The 15,396-nt window shown below is 57.3% G+C and overlaps 1 protein-coding gene across 16 annotated transcripts in view; it reads right to left on the bottom strand.

The window, feature by feature from the left end:
- The window catches only part of Tns1 (tensin 1), a 160,634-nt gene that overhangs the window by 90,485 nt on the left and 54,753 nt on the right, over positions 1-15,396 (bottom strand). For 15 of the 16 annotated variants that reach the window (XM_048344790.1, XM_048344792.1, XM_048344781.1 and 12 more), the window contains 3 exons: positions 14,507-14,548; positions 3,326-3,454; positions 2,598-2,651 (listed from right to left, as the gene is read on the bottom strand). In XM_048344790.1, coding sequence (XP_048200747.1) covers positions 2,598-2,651; positions 3,326-3,445 — 174 coding nt within the window. In that variant the 5' untranslated portion in view covers positions 3,446-3,454; positions 14,507-14,548. Of the gene's footprint in view, positions 1-2,597; positions 2,652-3,325; positions 3,455-14,506; positions 14,551-15,133; positions 15,169-15,396 lie in introns of those variants that run through there. The other variant, XM_048344785.1, reaches the window with a different exon arrangement.

Below are 15,396 nucleotides of genomic sequence, written 5' to 3'. Positions count from 1 at the left end.
AGACAGACCAATGAGAGAACTTTTGATTCAAGTGGGTCCCTAGACACCACACCAAACTCTCTCTTATCCTCCTCTCCAGAACACATCTCTCCTTTGCGGAAAGGGCACCGTGAAAGAAGATCCCACAGTTCCCACCCCACCCCCCCCCCACCCCCCAAAGTGTCACTTTTCTGTCAGGAAGTTTCTCCTGGTATCTAACCATCAGCTTTCCTGCTGCAGACTCAGTCAGCTCGGCCTTGGTCCTGGCTGCAGGCAGGAGGAGCTGATCGTCACTCAGACATTCCTGGGTGGCTCAAGCTCTCTGACCCCAGGCTTCATTATTTACTGTGTCTTTCTCCACCCATGGTCAGGAACCTCAGACCTTGGGGATGAGTGGGGAGGGGAGGGGCACGGTTGGACATAGCAACAGTGGGGCGGGAAGAGAACCGGCTTCCTTTGAGATCCACAGAGAAAAAACAAAACACCTCTGAACAACAACAAGGCTGTTTCCTGAGCCCAAGTGGAGGTGGGGGGGAGGGGGGCTGTGGGGAGGAGGGTCTGGGGGTGGACGGCAGGGGTCAGGTCAGGCCTACCTTCACCAGGAGCCCCATCCTCCTTCCTGGGTCTCCTGGGGGTGAGGGGGGGGGGGCTGTGCTCCCCCTGTACCCAGCCACACCCCTTCCTCTCCCCTTCCTGCCCACCAGCTTGAATTTTTCCAAAACAAAGTGCGACACAGTACAAGATCCAGAGCCGGAGCCGCACCGACCCTGTCAAGGGAAACGGCTCTTCCTGCGCTGTGAGCTCTGGGCCCCGGCCAGAGGCAGGAAAACAGCCCCTGAGACAGGCAGGGCCCGAGGCCAGAGGGCTCCCCCACCCCCCGCGCGGGCTCCTACCCAGGCTCCCCTTCCCCGGCCACATGGGAGAGTTGGTGAGACCCTCGCCCATCCCGCGGACCCACACACCAGGGCAGGCATGTGGGGGCCTCTGTCACTGTTCTAGAACCTGCTCCAAGCACACCTTCGCCAGATGAACTGGCCTTCTTCTGTGCTTTCTCCCGGACCCAGGCAGGCAGACCCCCATCAACCAGCCCCGGCACTCAGACACATTCATTCCTCATCAGATACACATCCTTCAACACAACAGACTGGCCACCTCTCCCTTCCAAAGCCGTGTATGCCTTCCCGGTCCCCAGTTCTTCCTGATGTCTGACCTCAGTCTTTCTTGATAGGAGCTCTATAGACTGGCCCGGGCTGGGGAGCTAGAGAGAGTGGGAGCTCTCAATGCGCCCAGAGCATCAGCTATGAGGCTTACCTGACAGACTACACTCCCCCCCCTTCCTGAGACAAGGGTTTGGAGTCCCCCACCCCCGACAATGTCTGATCCAGACACTGTCCCAAGAGGGGATGAGGAGCATTCCTACTGTGGCTCAAGCCTCAGTTTCCTCAGCCGTCACACGGGATGGCAGCAGCGGACACCGCCCAAGTCCTGAAGATGAAGGACACCCGGCCCAGCTGGGAGTCTTTAATCCAAATAACGTGTAACCGGAAGCTGAGCACACGGTGTGCGCTTCGGGCACCCCCACCGGCTCCACACTTCAGGAGTGGGGACACAGAAAACCCATCCCCCCTCACCCCGGCTCCAACCCTCAGGAACCTGGGTATCACAGTCCCCACCGCAGGATCCTTCTCGTACCTTGCCCCCCGTCGCTGCTGGGGGGCTGGGTCCCCTCTGCTCCTCAGGGCCCGGGGTTGTGGGGGGACCCTTGGCAGCCCACGGTGGCTGGCCGCGGCGTGGCAGTGGGTGCCCTCAGGGCTGCCGCCCCGCTCCCCGCAGGCCCTCCCCGCAGGCCCTCCCCGCGGCGGGTCAGGCAGCTGTCAGATGATACGGCCAGCCTCGTGCCACTAACAGCTCCCCCGTGCCAACCGCCAAAACCACTCCCTGCCCCTCTGCCGAGTGGCCAGGATGGGGAGGCCGGCTGGGGGGAGGGGCGTCACCCGGGAGCAGAGGGTGCAGGGAGGGGCGGCCTTGCTGGAGAGACAAGCCACACACACACACACACACACACACACACACACACACACACACACACGGGGCTCCCACCTGGCCCCGGCAGGTGCCCCCTCTGGAACTCCCTCCGTGATACGAACTTGCCTGTAAGCCCCCCCACCCCACCCCAAAACACTGGCTGGGGGAGCAGCCAGTCCCTGGCCCGGAGGCCCCCTCCAGCTGGCATTTGAGCCTTTCCAAAGATCCCTGCTTCCAAGGAGACTAACCACGTCCCCAGGGTCCCCAGACGACCCCCTGAGAGCACAGGGTCCATCACCTGGGCCACTGTCGCTGGCACTGTGGTGTGCCTTCCTCCTTAGCCCTTCTGAGCCTGCCTGTCATCCAGCCAGACCCGGCCTAGACGCAGGCCAAGGCCACGGCAGAGACCCTGCCATGAGTCCACGGGCTCTGCCCTCTTCCCAGCCCTCTGTGCTGGCCCCCCTTCCAGACAGGGGGGTACACCCAGACCAGCCCAGGGCGTCCCCTTCCCACCCACCACCCCCCCCCCCCCCGCCAACCAGGCCCTGACCACGCTCGTGGTTCCTCCGTTCCCCTCCTCTCCTCGCACTTACGTTGTCCTCCTCCAGGCTCTTCCGGGAGCTTCCACTCCGGGGGGCTACCTCTCCCTGTAGACCAGCAGAGGCCAGTCAGAGAGAGGACAAATTCAGAGGTCAAGGGTACCATTTCTACCACCTGCTGGGTACCAGAGGTGGAGGGGAGGTGGGCAGGTGTGGGGGGGGGGGGGGAGGTTGGCAGGAGGGTTTGGGAAGGAACTTGTATTACTTGAGCATTTCTTCATCCACTAAATGCCCCCCCCCCCACTCAGAGCCCTTACAATTGTCAGTGTGGGGGAGAGCATCATTGTTATTCCCACTAAACAGATTAGAAAACTGAGGCATAGACAGGTTCAAGCTTCAAGCATAGTTAGGCCATTAGGACCTTGGCAAAATCCAGATTTGTTGATCCCGTGTCACTGGGCCCAAGAGATGCCTGTCAGTGACTAACCTCAGTTTCCCCACCCACATTCCTACCTTCTTCTTCCACCCAGCTGGAAGGAAGACTAGCTCAGACAGAAAAGTCCGTGTGGAAAGATCTGCCGGGCTTTTCTCTCACTCTGTATATTTAATATAGACGCTCACATCGCCCCCCCCCAGCCCTTTTTGTCCCTCCCCCCTTCTCTCTGCCTGTCTCACTCCCAGCAGCCCATGTCTGGACAGCTTAGGGACAGCCAGACCCAAATCACCAGCCCCCTGCGACCCCTGATACCTTCCCCAAGCCCCAGAAAGAGGCCCCCAGCTACCTGGTTCACTCTTGACACGAGACGCCCTCGGCTCCCGGCCTCCTCGCTCCTGTCCAGGCTGTCTCCAGCCCCGGAGATGTCACTCACCGTGTCCCCTACATTCTTCGGGGTGTTCTCCATGGTAATGGGCTGTGAACAGAGGCAGAAGGCAGGGTGAGACTTGGGGCCCATGTCCATCCCTGGCCTCGTGGCTGGGACTGAGACATTCCCCTCTGGCCCTGAACAGGGTTTGCAAAGTGAAACACCATCCTTCTACTACTCGGGCCACTCAGCTCCACAAACCCTCACCCCCATCGTGGAGGTCCACGCAAGGTGGCCAGTGTGGCCTCTGACCCGCACGCACCGAGCGCTCCAAATGGAACAAAGAATAAAGGCTGGGTGCCAGTGGCTCAGCCTGCAATCCTAGCTACTTAGGAGGCTGAGATCTGAGGATCGAGGTGCAAAGCCAGCCTGGGAAGGAAAGAACTTGAGACTCTTATCTCCAAGTAACCACTCAAAAACCGGAAGTGGCACTGTGGCTCAAGTGGTAGAGCGCTAGCCTTAAACACAAAGAGGCTCAGGGATAGGGCCCAGGCTCTGAGTTCAAGCCCCACAACCACCACCACCACCAACAACAACAAAAGAGCTCAAGGACCGAGCCCAGGCCCTGAGTTCAAGCCTCATGACCAACAAAAATAAATAAATCAATAAATCCAGAAGTGGAGCTGTGACTCAAGTAGTAGCTCACTTAGGCTTACGTGAAAAAACAAGACAAGGTAAGTGAGTTCAAGCCCAAGGACTCACACACAGACACACACACACACACACACACACACACACACAGAGAATACACTGTCCCTGCTTCCACAAGACAGGCTACACTGAACACTGGAAAGCAAGGACCTTTGTGGATGGCCTCCCCCCTACCCCACCCACCTGAATCAGGGGAACTTGAGCCCACTCCCACCCTCAACCTCCTCACACAAAACTCTACTCCCCTAAACCTGAAACCCCTTGTCAGCCCCACACCCAGCACTGCCTTGAAGACCAGCTTCCTTCCCCTCGCCCTCGTATAGGCTCGCCTCTCCCAGGAAGCCCTCCCTGTCTGAACTCCCATCCACCAGGCAGACTGTACTCTTAATGTGCCAATAACCTAATTGTAGGAAGCTACGCCCGCTTCCCTCAACAATTCTTTCATTTGGGGTTCTTATTTTACCTTCCTCCAAAAGAGATCCCAAAGCAACATTTCTACTAATACACTTAACTTCCTGACTTCCTCCTGTCAGAGACCTTGATGGCTGGGCAGTGGGCCAGAAGAAAGCACCTGTAGGCTAAAACCATCTTTCCTCAGCCCAGGCTGGCCTGCAAAAAGGCTGCCCGATAAAGGCATCTTGAATGACCTCCCCAGGTTCCTCAGGAGGAAGAGAAACGTCCGGTTCCAGACCCACCTCCTGACTATAGTGTCTAGGGCTCCATCTCCAAGTCATTAAAGGGACCCTTCACTCAGACAGACCAGCACATGTAAGACGATAAAGAACAAGGCAAAGTCCAGTGCGGTGGCTCACACCTGTAATACCAGCTCCTTGGGAAGTAGAGATCAGAAGCATCACAGTTCAAGGCCAGCCTGGGCAAAGTTATCCACATTCCATCCCAACCACTGAGCTGGGCGTGGTGGTGCATGCCTGTCATCCTAGCTAAGTAGGAAGATGAAGGACTGATGCTGACCTGGGCAAAAAAGCAAGGAAAATAAAGCAAAGGCGATTTGGCTCTAGTAATAAAACACCAACCCAGAAAGCACGAGGCACCCTGGTACCGCTGGGTACCAGTCGCTCACGCCTGTCTGTAATCCTAGCTCCTCAAGAGGCTGAGATGTGAGGCTCGCACAGTTCAAAACCCCAAGTGGGACAGGAAAGTCCCTGACACTCCTATCTCCAATTAACTACCAAAACGCCAAGAGTGGAGCTGTGCTCAAGCTCCAGAACCCACTGGTAGTAAGCTCGGGGTTCTGGGGACCCTGGCCCCAAAGGAACAACTGTACTGTGTGAGGCCCCTCAGCCCCTCGGCCTTCCTTTTCCTATCCAGCGCTCTGCCCCCATGGCCGCTCCGTCAGGATGGTGCCAGGGCCTCTCTGTACCATTCCAGTCTCCTGGGTACCCAAATGAACGGCCCCAGAGAGCAGAGCCCAGGACTTGCCCATGTAGGCCCTGAGCATCCAACTGGGCGCTTCCTCTGGGAAACAGCAGAGCATGAGCTGGGGGGAGACCCCCACAAAGCCAGGCCCATGCAGACAGCTTCTGAGTCAGTGAACCCCATGCAGGGACCCAGGCCCGTGACCTGAGATGGGTCCTGGAGGACTGTATACCGCTGGCCCACAGAGCCCCAGTACCCACCACACTGCCCTGTCCTCCTGAATATCCTCACTCAGCAAGGGGGCTTTGGTGGGGTGCAGACAGAAAGCAGGACAGAAAGCCTTTAGAACAGCATGTCGGGCCCAAGAAGCTCTCAGCGCATATTGGTTCTCTCTGTCATTCACTATCTTACCCTCAGGGGCACCCCACGGGGCCCCAAGACCCACCCTGCCCCACCTTGGCCCTGGCCCACCCCTCCTAGGCCTGGCATCAGCAGACAAGGGAGCAGCCCGCACTCTCTTCCTGCCCCTGCTCTCTTCCTGCCCACAGTCATCTGAGCAACACCAGCCCTGCTGCCCCCGCCCCTTCCCCGGCAGCTGGAGGGCAGCCACAGGGCCACCCTCACCAACAGTCAGATGCCTTCAACACACTGCTCCCCGTGCTCTCTGAGTAGCTAAAAATGGACAACGCCCCCCCCTCCGCCAGCCCAGCATTTTGGAAAGCCAGCCCAACAGGCATCGCCCCACACCCACCCACCCAAGTCTCCCAGGATTCAAGTTCCCATTGTGTTTCCCAACACAGCCCCGGAGGCTGCTGGGAATGAAAAGGGCAAGGGCCTGGTCCAGGAGGACCAAGTTCTCTAGCCAAGGCTGCCCAGGCCCAGTCCCTGGCCACCCAGAGCTGTGGTCTCATGAGCAGTGACCCCAGACCTCTGAGAGCTGGGAGAGATCCACAAGGCCCCCAAACTTCAGCTACAAGTCCCCAAGTGGGTAGGCACACATACACATGTGCACGTACACACACACACACACACACACACACACACACACACGTGCAGGCACATGCGCACACACGGCCATACACCTACACAGAACCTATTCAGCATCAACTCTGAGAGGGATTTCTCCCTTTCCATGCTTCACAGATGGGAAACTGAGGTACAGAAAGGGAGGAGTAAGCCAGGTACTGGTGGCTCATGCCTGTCATCCGAGCTGCTTAGGAGGCTGACCTCTGACGATCACATTTCAAAGCCATTTGGGGCAGAAAAGACAGTAAATATCTTATCTCCAATTAACCAACAAAAAGCCAGAAGTGGAGCTGTGGCTCAAGGGGTTGATCACCAGCCTTGAGCAGAAACGAGAGCAGGAGGCCCCGAGTTCAAGCCCCAGTGCAGGCATGAGCACACACAGACATACACACACACACACACACACACACACACACACACACGCAGCTCCCCGTGGCCCCCAGCTGCGGCTGGAAGCCACCCAGAGCCTTCCAGAGCCCCTGCCTCCACGCAGGGAACCCCGGCTGCATAAAAGCCAAGCCCTGCCCTTCTGCATGGCTCGGCCCTGGGGTCCCAAACCAAACGTGGGCAGCAAGGTGGCACCGGAGCAGGGTCTTTTGCCCAAGCACAAAATCTAAGCAGCCACCTCTTGGGTCTCAGAAGCCACACTTCACACCGACCTCCCTTAGTTCCAGCCCTGGTCTGGATACGCTAGTTCCTACAATGGAAACAGAAACGACAACTGGCAATACGTGCAAAGGCCCTGTGGGACCATGATTTCCCCTCAGAGCCTAGATGACACACCCAGGCTTGAACTACCCAACATGCCATCTCTCCTCTCCATCTTAGTAGATGGCCCTCCTGTTGGGAACTTGCTGCCTGAGCCTCCAGAGCAGCTGGAACAGCCGCCCCTGGGGCTCCCGGCTCCATAAGAAGAGACTTGCCCACACTGTTTCCATAGGAAGACTAGGAAATGGGTTACAGCGCGAGAGACTGAGCTCAGACAACAGAGAGGACTTCCTGAATTTGAAGGGTTGTGAACCACAGGGTAGATAAGAGTTGCTGTGCATCCTTTCTCCAATATTTCCTCCCACAAAAGGCATGCAGGGGCTGGGAATGTGGCTTAGTGCTTGCCTAGCATGCAGGAAGCCCTGGGTTCGATTCCTCAGTACCACATAAACAGAAAAAGCCGGAAGTGACTCCGCCGTGGCTTAAGTAGAATGGTAGCCTGGAGCACAGACAGCCTTGGGGACAGTGCCCAAGCCCCGAGATCAAGCCCCAGGACTTAATAAAACAAAACAAAACGTATGTGGGCCCTTTCCCGGGCCAGGCGAGCCCTCTGCGCACACTGAGAAAGGGCTGTGTGTGCCAGAAGGCTGGGGCTTTGCACAGCGGCCTGCAGGGAGGGGGCGGCCAGGCTGGGGGGAAATGTGTCTGTGGGCTGCTGTTTTAGAGGAAAGAAAAGCATGGGGGGGGGGGGTGCCAGGACCAAGCCCAGGGCTGGGGGGGGGGGCTGGGAGGGGGGCAGAATGCAGACTCAGCCTCCAGAGGAACATTCCGTCCAGAATTCCTCCGGCCCTCCCCGCCCTCCGCTCCCCCCTCCCACCCCCCAGGCCTGCAATCCACGCAGGTTTGTAAGCCAAAAAGACCCCGTGGCAATCTCTGTCCCGGGAATGAGCTGTGAGGTCACTGGTAGCCCTGCAGGAGGGGGAAGGAGCTGGGGGCAGTGCGGGCTGGGAGGGGGGGCCCGACCGGCCTTGAACCAGGCCCAGGGGAAAGTTATTCCAGGTCCCAAAATAGACCCATCAGCGGACGGATGGAGAAGGGAAGGAAGGCTGAGAGCTTATTACAGGGTGCTCAGTGGCTGGGGGTGGGGGGGAGCAGGGGGAGCAGAGGGAGCAGCAGGGCTCCCTCTTAGCGCTTGTGCCTCCTGAGACACAGCTCTGTGGCCCTCTTCTAGAACCTTCCAAGAGGGGGATCAGTTCCACAGGAGCCCAGGCCTGCCCTCAAGACCTTGTCCTTGCTTCACTGCATCCTGAGGAGCAGGGACCCACCAGGGTGGCCACGGGGGGGGGGGGGGGCAGGAGGTCCGAGGGAGGCACTGGACATGCAGCACAGGACCAGGCCTGGGGTGGAGGCACAGGGGAAGGGGACCCCGAGGAAGCCTGAGGCCGCCAGGGGACAAGAACAGACTGGAGGAGACTGAGTGGAAAGTTATGTCTGACTTCCCACATCCCCACGGAGGGCGGGGGCCAGCCTGCTCCGGTCCTCAGCCTTTCCCCAGTGCACCCTCAGAGGCCCAGGACACCCCCCAACCCCAGCCCTGCCCCAGGCCAGGCTGCGGTGTCTCCCACCCCTCTTGCTGTAGGCCCCTAGATGGTTCCCCCCTCCCCTTACAGGGCCAGCGGGCACCTGAGGCAGGTGCAGATTTCCGGCTCTAAAGCCGCAATTCGGGTCACACACCCCTCTCAGGGACCCAACGTGGCCCTTCATGCCCAGCACATCGAGCTCAAGTCCCCCAGCCTGTCATGGCTGGCAGCTCCCGTCCATCCCACCCCACCCTCTCCAGCAGGAGTTCAGCCCACTCTGCACTGGTCCCCCACCCTCCTCTGTCCCCCCTCTCCCTCCAGCCCCCTCCCCCTATAACTAGTACTAATGTCCAGCCCTGCCAGCCTTCGTCCTTTCTCCCTTTTCTCTCCTATGTGCTCAAATGCTATATATATCTGCTCCATAACAGGAGGTCGACTGGCCCAAACACCCCAACACAGGAGGACTGAGGTTCCCAGCACCTGAGGCTGGGCCCTAAGTAGTTGGTGGTGGTGGCTGAAGAGGAGATGTTTGGCTCATTCACAGAGACCAGGTTCCTTCCCAGCCTCAGCCTGAGGAGCAGGCCTTCCTGCTAGGTCCCCGGCCATGACCCTTGCCCATCCAGAGACAGTGCAGGGTTCCAGTGCCAGCCCCCAGCCAGTGCCATGGGGCTACTTTCCATGTTAGAAAGTTACCTTCTTGAACAATGTCAACCGCAAAGTTCTTTGGGGCATGGTTACATTTTTTTCCCATTAAAAATTATTCTTGGGGGTGACATTGATCAAAAAGAAATGTCCTCATTACCTGATTTATATAACCGTCACCCCTCTTTATAACAACAATTTTTAAAAATCTAAGAAAAAAAAAATTATCCTTCAGGCCCAGTGTAGAAGCTCAGACCTGTAATCCCAGCGACTCTGGAGTTAGCCATCAGAGAGCTCAAAGTTCAAGGCTAGCCCTTGCCCAAAACAACAAAAAGCACAACATCTATTTCCATGGAACAAGCTGGGGGTGGTCGTGCACGCCTGAAATCCCAGCTCCGTGGGAGGTGGGGGTAGGAAGACCATGGTTCTAGACCAGCCTAGACAAAAAAAGACCGTATCTGAAACTGAAGAAAAAGCAGGGGGAGGGGGAAGGGGGGCTGGGGGCGTGGCTCAAGAAGTAGCAGAGTGCCTTTCCTGGCAAGTACAACGGCCTGAGTTCAAACCCAAGTACTACCCAAACAAGGGCCCGTTAGCTTTTAAAAGGGCAAAGCGAGTAAGTGGTTGGAAGAAACACTGCAGGGCCGGGCTGGCTCCTGACAAGGCAGAGTCCAGGAGATGCCCCCTGTTTCAATGGCTAGATGGTTAGAGGGACTGACAGAGCATCCGCCAGGGCCACGTTTGCTGGCTGCCACCCTCCCACCCCCCCACCCCACCCCCGCCTCACTGGCCGCCTCTGCAGGAAGGGTGCAGGCAGCCCAGGCCACTTGGAAAGGTCTTAACAACTTCAGGTGCTAGGCCAGGGTCAGGGACCTTTGTCATGCTTGGTGATTAGCAGGGTGGACTCTGGTGCCAGGCGACTGAGTTGAAATCCCAGTTTTCCTTTTGCAGTGCTGAGGCTTGAACCCAGGGCCTGCTGCTTGCCAGGCCAGCTCTTTAACACTGCACTACAATCCCCTTTCCAAGCGGCTCTTGGCCTTTGGCCTCCACTCCTGATAGGAATACAGCACAGCCCCTCCTTCCAGAACTACGAGGGGAGAAAGAGCTCATTTTGGGCTGGGCGCCAGTCGCTCAGGCCTGTCTATAATCCCACCTAGTCAGGAGGCTGAAATCGGAGAATCGCAGTTCAAAGCCAATCCTGGGGCAGGAAAGTCCATGAGACTCTTATTTCCAATTAAATCACAGAAAAAGCAGGAAGTAGCGCTGCGGCCCAAGTGGTAAGGTGCTAGCCTTGAGCGAAGGAGCTCAGGGACAATACCCAGGCCCAGAGTTCAAGCCTCAGAATTGGCAAAAAAAAAAAAAAAAAAAAGGTGTGTGTGTGTGTGTGTGTGTGTGTGTGTGTGTGTTGCTCATTTTTGTAAAGCTTTTCTCCATTGCTAGCATGGCAGGCCCCCATCATAAATCAAAGTTATCACAATGCTTGCCCTTTGGGCCACTGAAATAAGATGGAAGCTACTGGGCCCCACAGGCCTGAGAGTCCACCACAGTGTTTGGATCTGCTGGGGGAAAAGGCACCAGGCTCGCCCTGACAGGACAGTCCCGAAAGCAAGATTTCCTCACTGCTACTTGGAAACACACACACACACACACACACACACACACACACACACACACACACACACTTACTTCTGAATTGCTTATTTATTGCTGGAATTTTCCACTTAAGATTTTCAGAACTCCAGTAACTGAACACAGCAGAAAGTGAAACCTGAACAAGGGTATGGGGGGGGGGTAGATTAGTGTCCCCCCTCACCCCAGCCTGCCTTCCATCCCCCCCACTCCTTCCCTCCCTCCTCCAATAAACTTCCTGTCTTACCTTCCATCGCAAGCACCCACAGGAGGGACCCATGGTTAGCCTGCCTGCTCACCTGCCTCCAGGAGACCTTGCTATTGGCTCCATTTGGCTATGGCCATTCAGAAATTGCTGGGCCGTATTATTACCTTTTTTTCAGACGCTGAAAAAAGCTACTTCAGCTCTTCACAAGCCTTCTCGCCTCCATCCTGCCCCCTAGCCTCCCTCGAGGGAGGGAGGGAAGCCTCAGGACCCTTCTACCCAATGCCAACCCCTTGGGCAACATCTGTTGAGTCAGATGAACACCCTGGTTGAAGATTAAGCCCCGTTGCCCTGCCTGGCTGGCCGGGGCGCTGGCTGGAAAAACTGTTGGGACAGCAGGGCCTGGCACTGGGCAGAGATTCTGAGTCCAAAATGAAGGATTCAAATGCAGGGGATTCAGCAAGGTTAGTGAGGCTGTCTGGAGAAGCCTGGGCCGAACTGTGAGATAAGACAGGAAATGGACAAACAGGGGGACACTACCTCGAAGCAGGGGGAGCGGAGAGGGAGGGAATGAGAGAATTAGGGATGGGGTGGGAGGAGGGACGCCTGCCCAGCCAGACTCAAGGGCAGGCAGAGATGAAAAAGGAAGGAAAAATACAAACCCGCCCTTCCTCCCTCTTGTGAACCTGCTGTAAGCACTTGCCACAGAGTGAAGAGTGAGGAAACAGGTGCTGAGTGCTCTAGGGGTGCAGGGGGGACCCACACTTCCCCCCCCCCGGGAGGAGGAGGAGCACACACCCCAGGGCCAGCAATGAAGCCTCCAGCCCAGGCACAGACCCCAGCCTGCTCTGAAGGTAATGCCAGCATCATTCGCCAAGCCAGACATCCATGGGGCCTGGCCACCTTCCTCCCGGACACAAAGATGTCTGAGCGCCTCCTGTGGACAAGACAGTGGACAGCAAGAAGCCAAAAAAGAAGAGATTAAAAGGAGGGGGCAGGGGGAAGCCTCCTTATCCTAAAGGAGTTTGATATGCTCATGTGGGCACAACCCCTTAGAGGAGATTAAAAAATAATAATAATAAGCCATGCACACAGGGCCATGAGGTGCTAAGTACTAAGGGCAGGGGAAGGGCAGGGGGAGGGAGCGAGGGCGGCTGGAAGAGGGAATGTCAGCAGTGGGGAAGACTCTCCCTGGAATCCATAGGAAGAAGGAAGAGCGGCCCAGGGGCCAGTGCAACTGTGCCTGCTACACTGTAAAAGCAGCAAGAAGGCTGGGTAGCGGGAACAGACGGAGGGAGGAAGAGAGAGACGGCCTCTAGAAAGAGACAGGGTAAGGAAGGCAACCTCCTCGGGGGTTTTACTCTAAGTGAGGTGAGAAGCTTTGGAACATAGATGCAGTGGATTGTTTGTTTTCTTCTCTTCTTTCTTGTTTCCTTGATAAGTACCGGGGGAATTGGACTCTGGGGCTTGAACTGACTAGTTGGGCCAGTACGCACTCAGTCCTTTTTGCTTTCTAGTTTTGTTTTCTCAGAGAGTTCCAGCTTTGCTCCATTCTTCTAAATTGAAAATAAAGAGTCTTACCGACTTTGCTACCCCAGCTGGCTTTGAACCACCATTTCTCACATCTGATTCCCGAGTAGCTAGGATTACAGGCGTCAGCCACTCGCACCCAACTTAGCTTGTTTTCTTTTATTCACTTTTCCCCAAGGCCAAACTTCACTTCCCCTCATCTCTGCGCTCTGCCCCCCTCCCCCCCACCCTCCCCAAGTAGCTGGGATTGCAGGCATATACCACCACTATGTGCAGCACTCCTTTCATTCTTTGGACAATGTTACAAGGTAGGTACTATTACTAACTCCCATTCTGAAGAAGGGAAACAGGATCAGAGAGGCCAGACAATGTGCTTAGCATCACCCAGCTGAACCTAGAGGACAGAGTAGCAAGGATGCAGAAGGAGGGACTTGCTAGATGCTAACTACTACTGGGAAGGCAGGCTCTGCCTCTGGGAAAGAACCTTTAGGAACAGAGTCAAATCCAGGTGTCCCCCGCAGCTGGCTTGTCGCTTGTCCATCTTCTGGGCGGGCAGAGCCCCCTGCCCAGGTGGGACACGTCATGGACAGGCCAAGACTCTATGACCCCACTCGGGTGGGCGAGAGTGTTCCTGGATGCTGACCAACCGCAGGCCTTCCTCTGGAATGCCAGCCTCTGCCCTCTCGTCCTGACCTGTGACCTTGCCTTCATAAACAAACGTTCCCAGCCTCAGGCGCCAGGATCTGGCCCCTGCCCAGTGGCTACTACACCCTGGACCCTTCCACCTCCCAAGCCAGCCAAGGACATTCCATTCTGGGCCACAAGGTGGTAGGTAGCTCAGCAGACCGACAGAGCAACGACCCCCCCCCGCCCCGCCCCACGCGGCCCTTTGTGACCCCACAGACATCTATCTCTCACTGGCCTGGCCGGCTCCAAGCCAGGCTGCTCAGCAGTCGCCACCCTGCTGTTCCCACATGACCCTCGACGGGGCTCTGTGTAAGGAACACTCCACAGCTGGGGAGCACCCCTTGGCAGCTGAGGCCTGGGAGGGGGACAGGGCCCGGGCCCTACGGACTACGGAGAAGGTCCACACAGGGAGGGCAGTCCTGGCCCGGGTGCAGAGCGTGAGGACAGCGGCCGACCTGGAGTCTGGGGGCCTCATGCCCTGCACCCCAACATTGACACTACCTCAGATGTCCCCTCCACAGCCCATCAGATCGTGCACGCCCTCAAACGCCCCTCCATGACCCACCGCCGGGCACACGCACACGTGGGCACACGCACACAGACCCCTCCCCAGCAGCCCCCCGAGGCCTGACTGCCCCCCCCTCAGTCAAGGGGAAAGGGGGAGGGAAAGGGGGTCCCCACCCGGTCCAGGCTCTTCTGGAAGCCAGCGGGGCAGTGTCGGGAGAGACAGCAGCAAAGCAGCACCCGGCCTACGTGCCAGGTGGACAGTTCCGGGGCATGCTGTCCAGACCCACCGAGGGGCGCCTGACCTGGAGGCAGGCAGGTGGCGGGAGGCGCCCCAGCGCATGGGCCTCGAAACCCTGTCTGCTGGCCAGGCCAGAGACACAGGATGGCCTTTTATGGGGGTTTTTCAAGGCCTCCGCATTTCTCATCCAAGAGAAGCTCGTGACTGACTCATTTCCTCCCATCCAGCGTCAGCCCAGGAACGGGGGACCCTCCTCTGCCCTTCCTCATATAATTGGGTCCAAAGCGAGGGGTGGGCAGGGGGAGGCACGGCCCGTCACTTACCACCAGTTCATGGCTGGACGGAGGGACGCACGGGGCAGCCACCTGTGGGAGGAGCAGAGACAGGCGGTTAGCATCTCTCCTGGGCAGATCCCAGGCCTCTGGGGTCTGAGCCACTCCCACCCCACCACCGTGGGGGACAGCCCCCCACCCCACTCGGGGCCCACCCTGAGCCCACGGACTCAGAAGACCATCGACACAGGCAGTGTATAAAGCCACGAATGCATATCAGAATTTAAATCCTGCAGAAAGGATCAGACGCTGATTTGAGGTCAGCACACTAGCAAGGTTTTGTTTGTGCGACCGCCTCAGACCTCCAACTTCCAATCCTCCTGCCTCCATTTTCCCCAGTGCCGGCATGAGAGGAGGATGCCACCCCCACCCCCACCCCCACCCCCGGCCAAGACACCAGCATTTTAGTTAACTGTGGGTTATGGTAATGAGAATGGGGATTTGCTTTTCTGAGTTTTCTACAATATGGCAAAATGGATTTTAAATGTTGGTTTTTTGTTTTCTGTTTTTTAATCCTGGTACCGGTGGCTCACACGTATAATCCCATCCACTCAGGAGGCTGATCTGAGGATCGACGTTCAAAGCCAGCTGGGGCAGACAAATCTGAGAGACTCCCCGCCAACTAACCAGCAAAAAGCCAGAAGTAGAGATGTGACTCAAGTGGTTCAGCACCAACCTTGAGCAAGAAAAGCCAAGCAAGAAGAGGAGGAGGCCCTAGCTGGCGGCTAGCGGTGGCTCATGCCTGTAATCCTAGCTACTCAGAAGGCTGAGATTTGAGGATTACAATTCAAAGCCAGCCAAGGCAGGTAAGTCCATGAGACTCTTATCTCCAATAAACTACTCAGAAAAAGCCAGAAGTGGTGCCGTGGCTCAAGTGGCCA

The sequence above is a fragment of the Perognathus longimembris genome, chromosome 4 (assembly GCF_023159225.1).
Source record: "Perognathus longimembris pacificus isolate PPM17 chromosome 4, ASM2315922v1, whole genome shotgun sequence".
NCBI lineage: Eukaryota > Metazoa > Chordata > Mammalia > Rodentia > Heteromyidae > Perognathus > Perognathus longimembris.
Note: the sequence above shows the minus strand (reverse complement) of the source record. Positions and strands in the feature narration are given on the sequence as shown.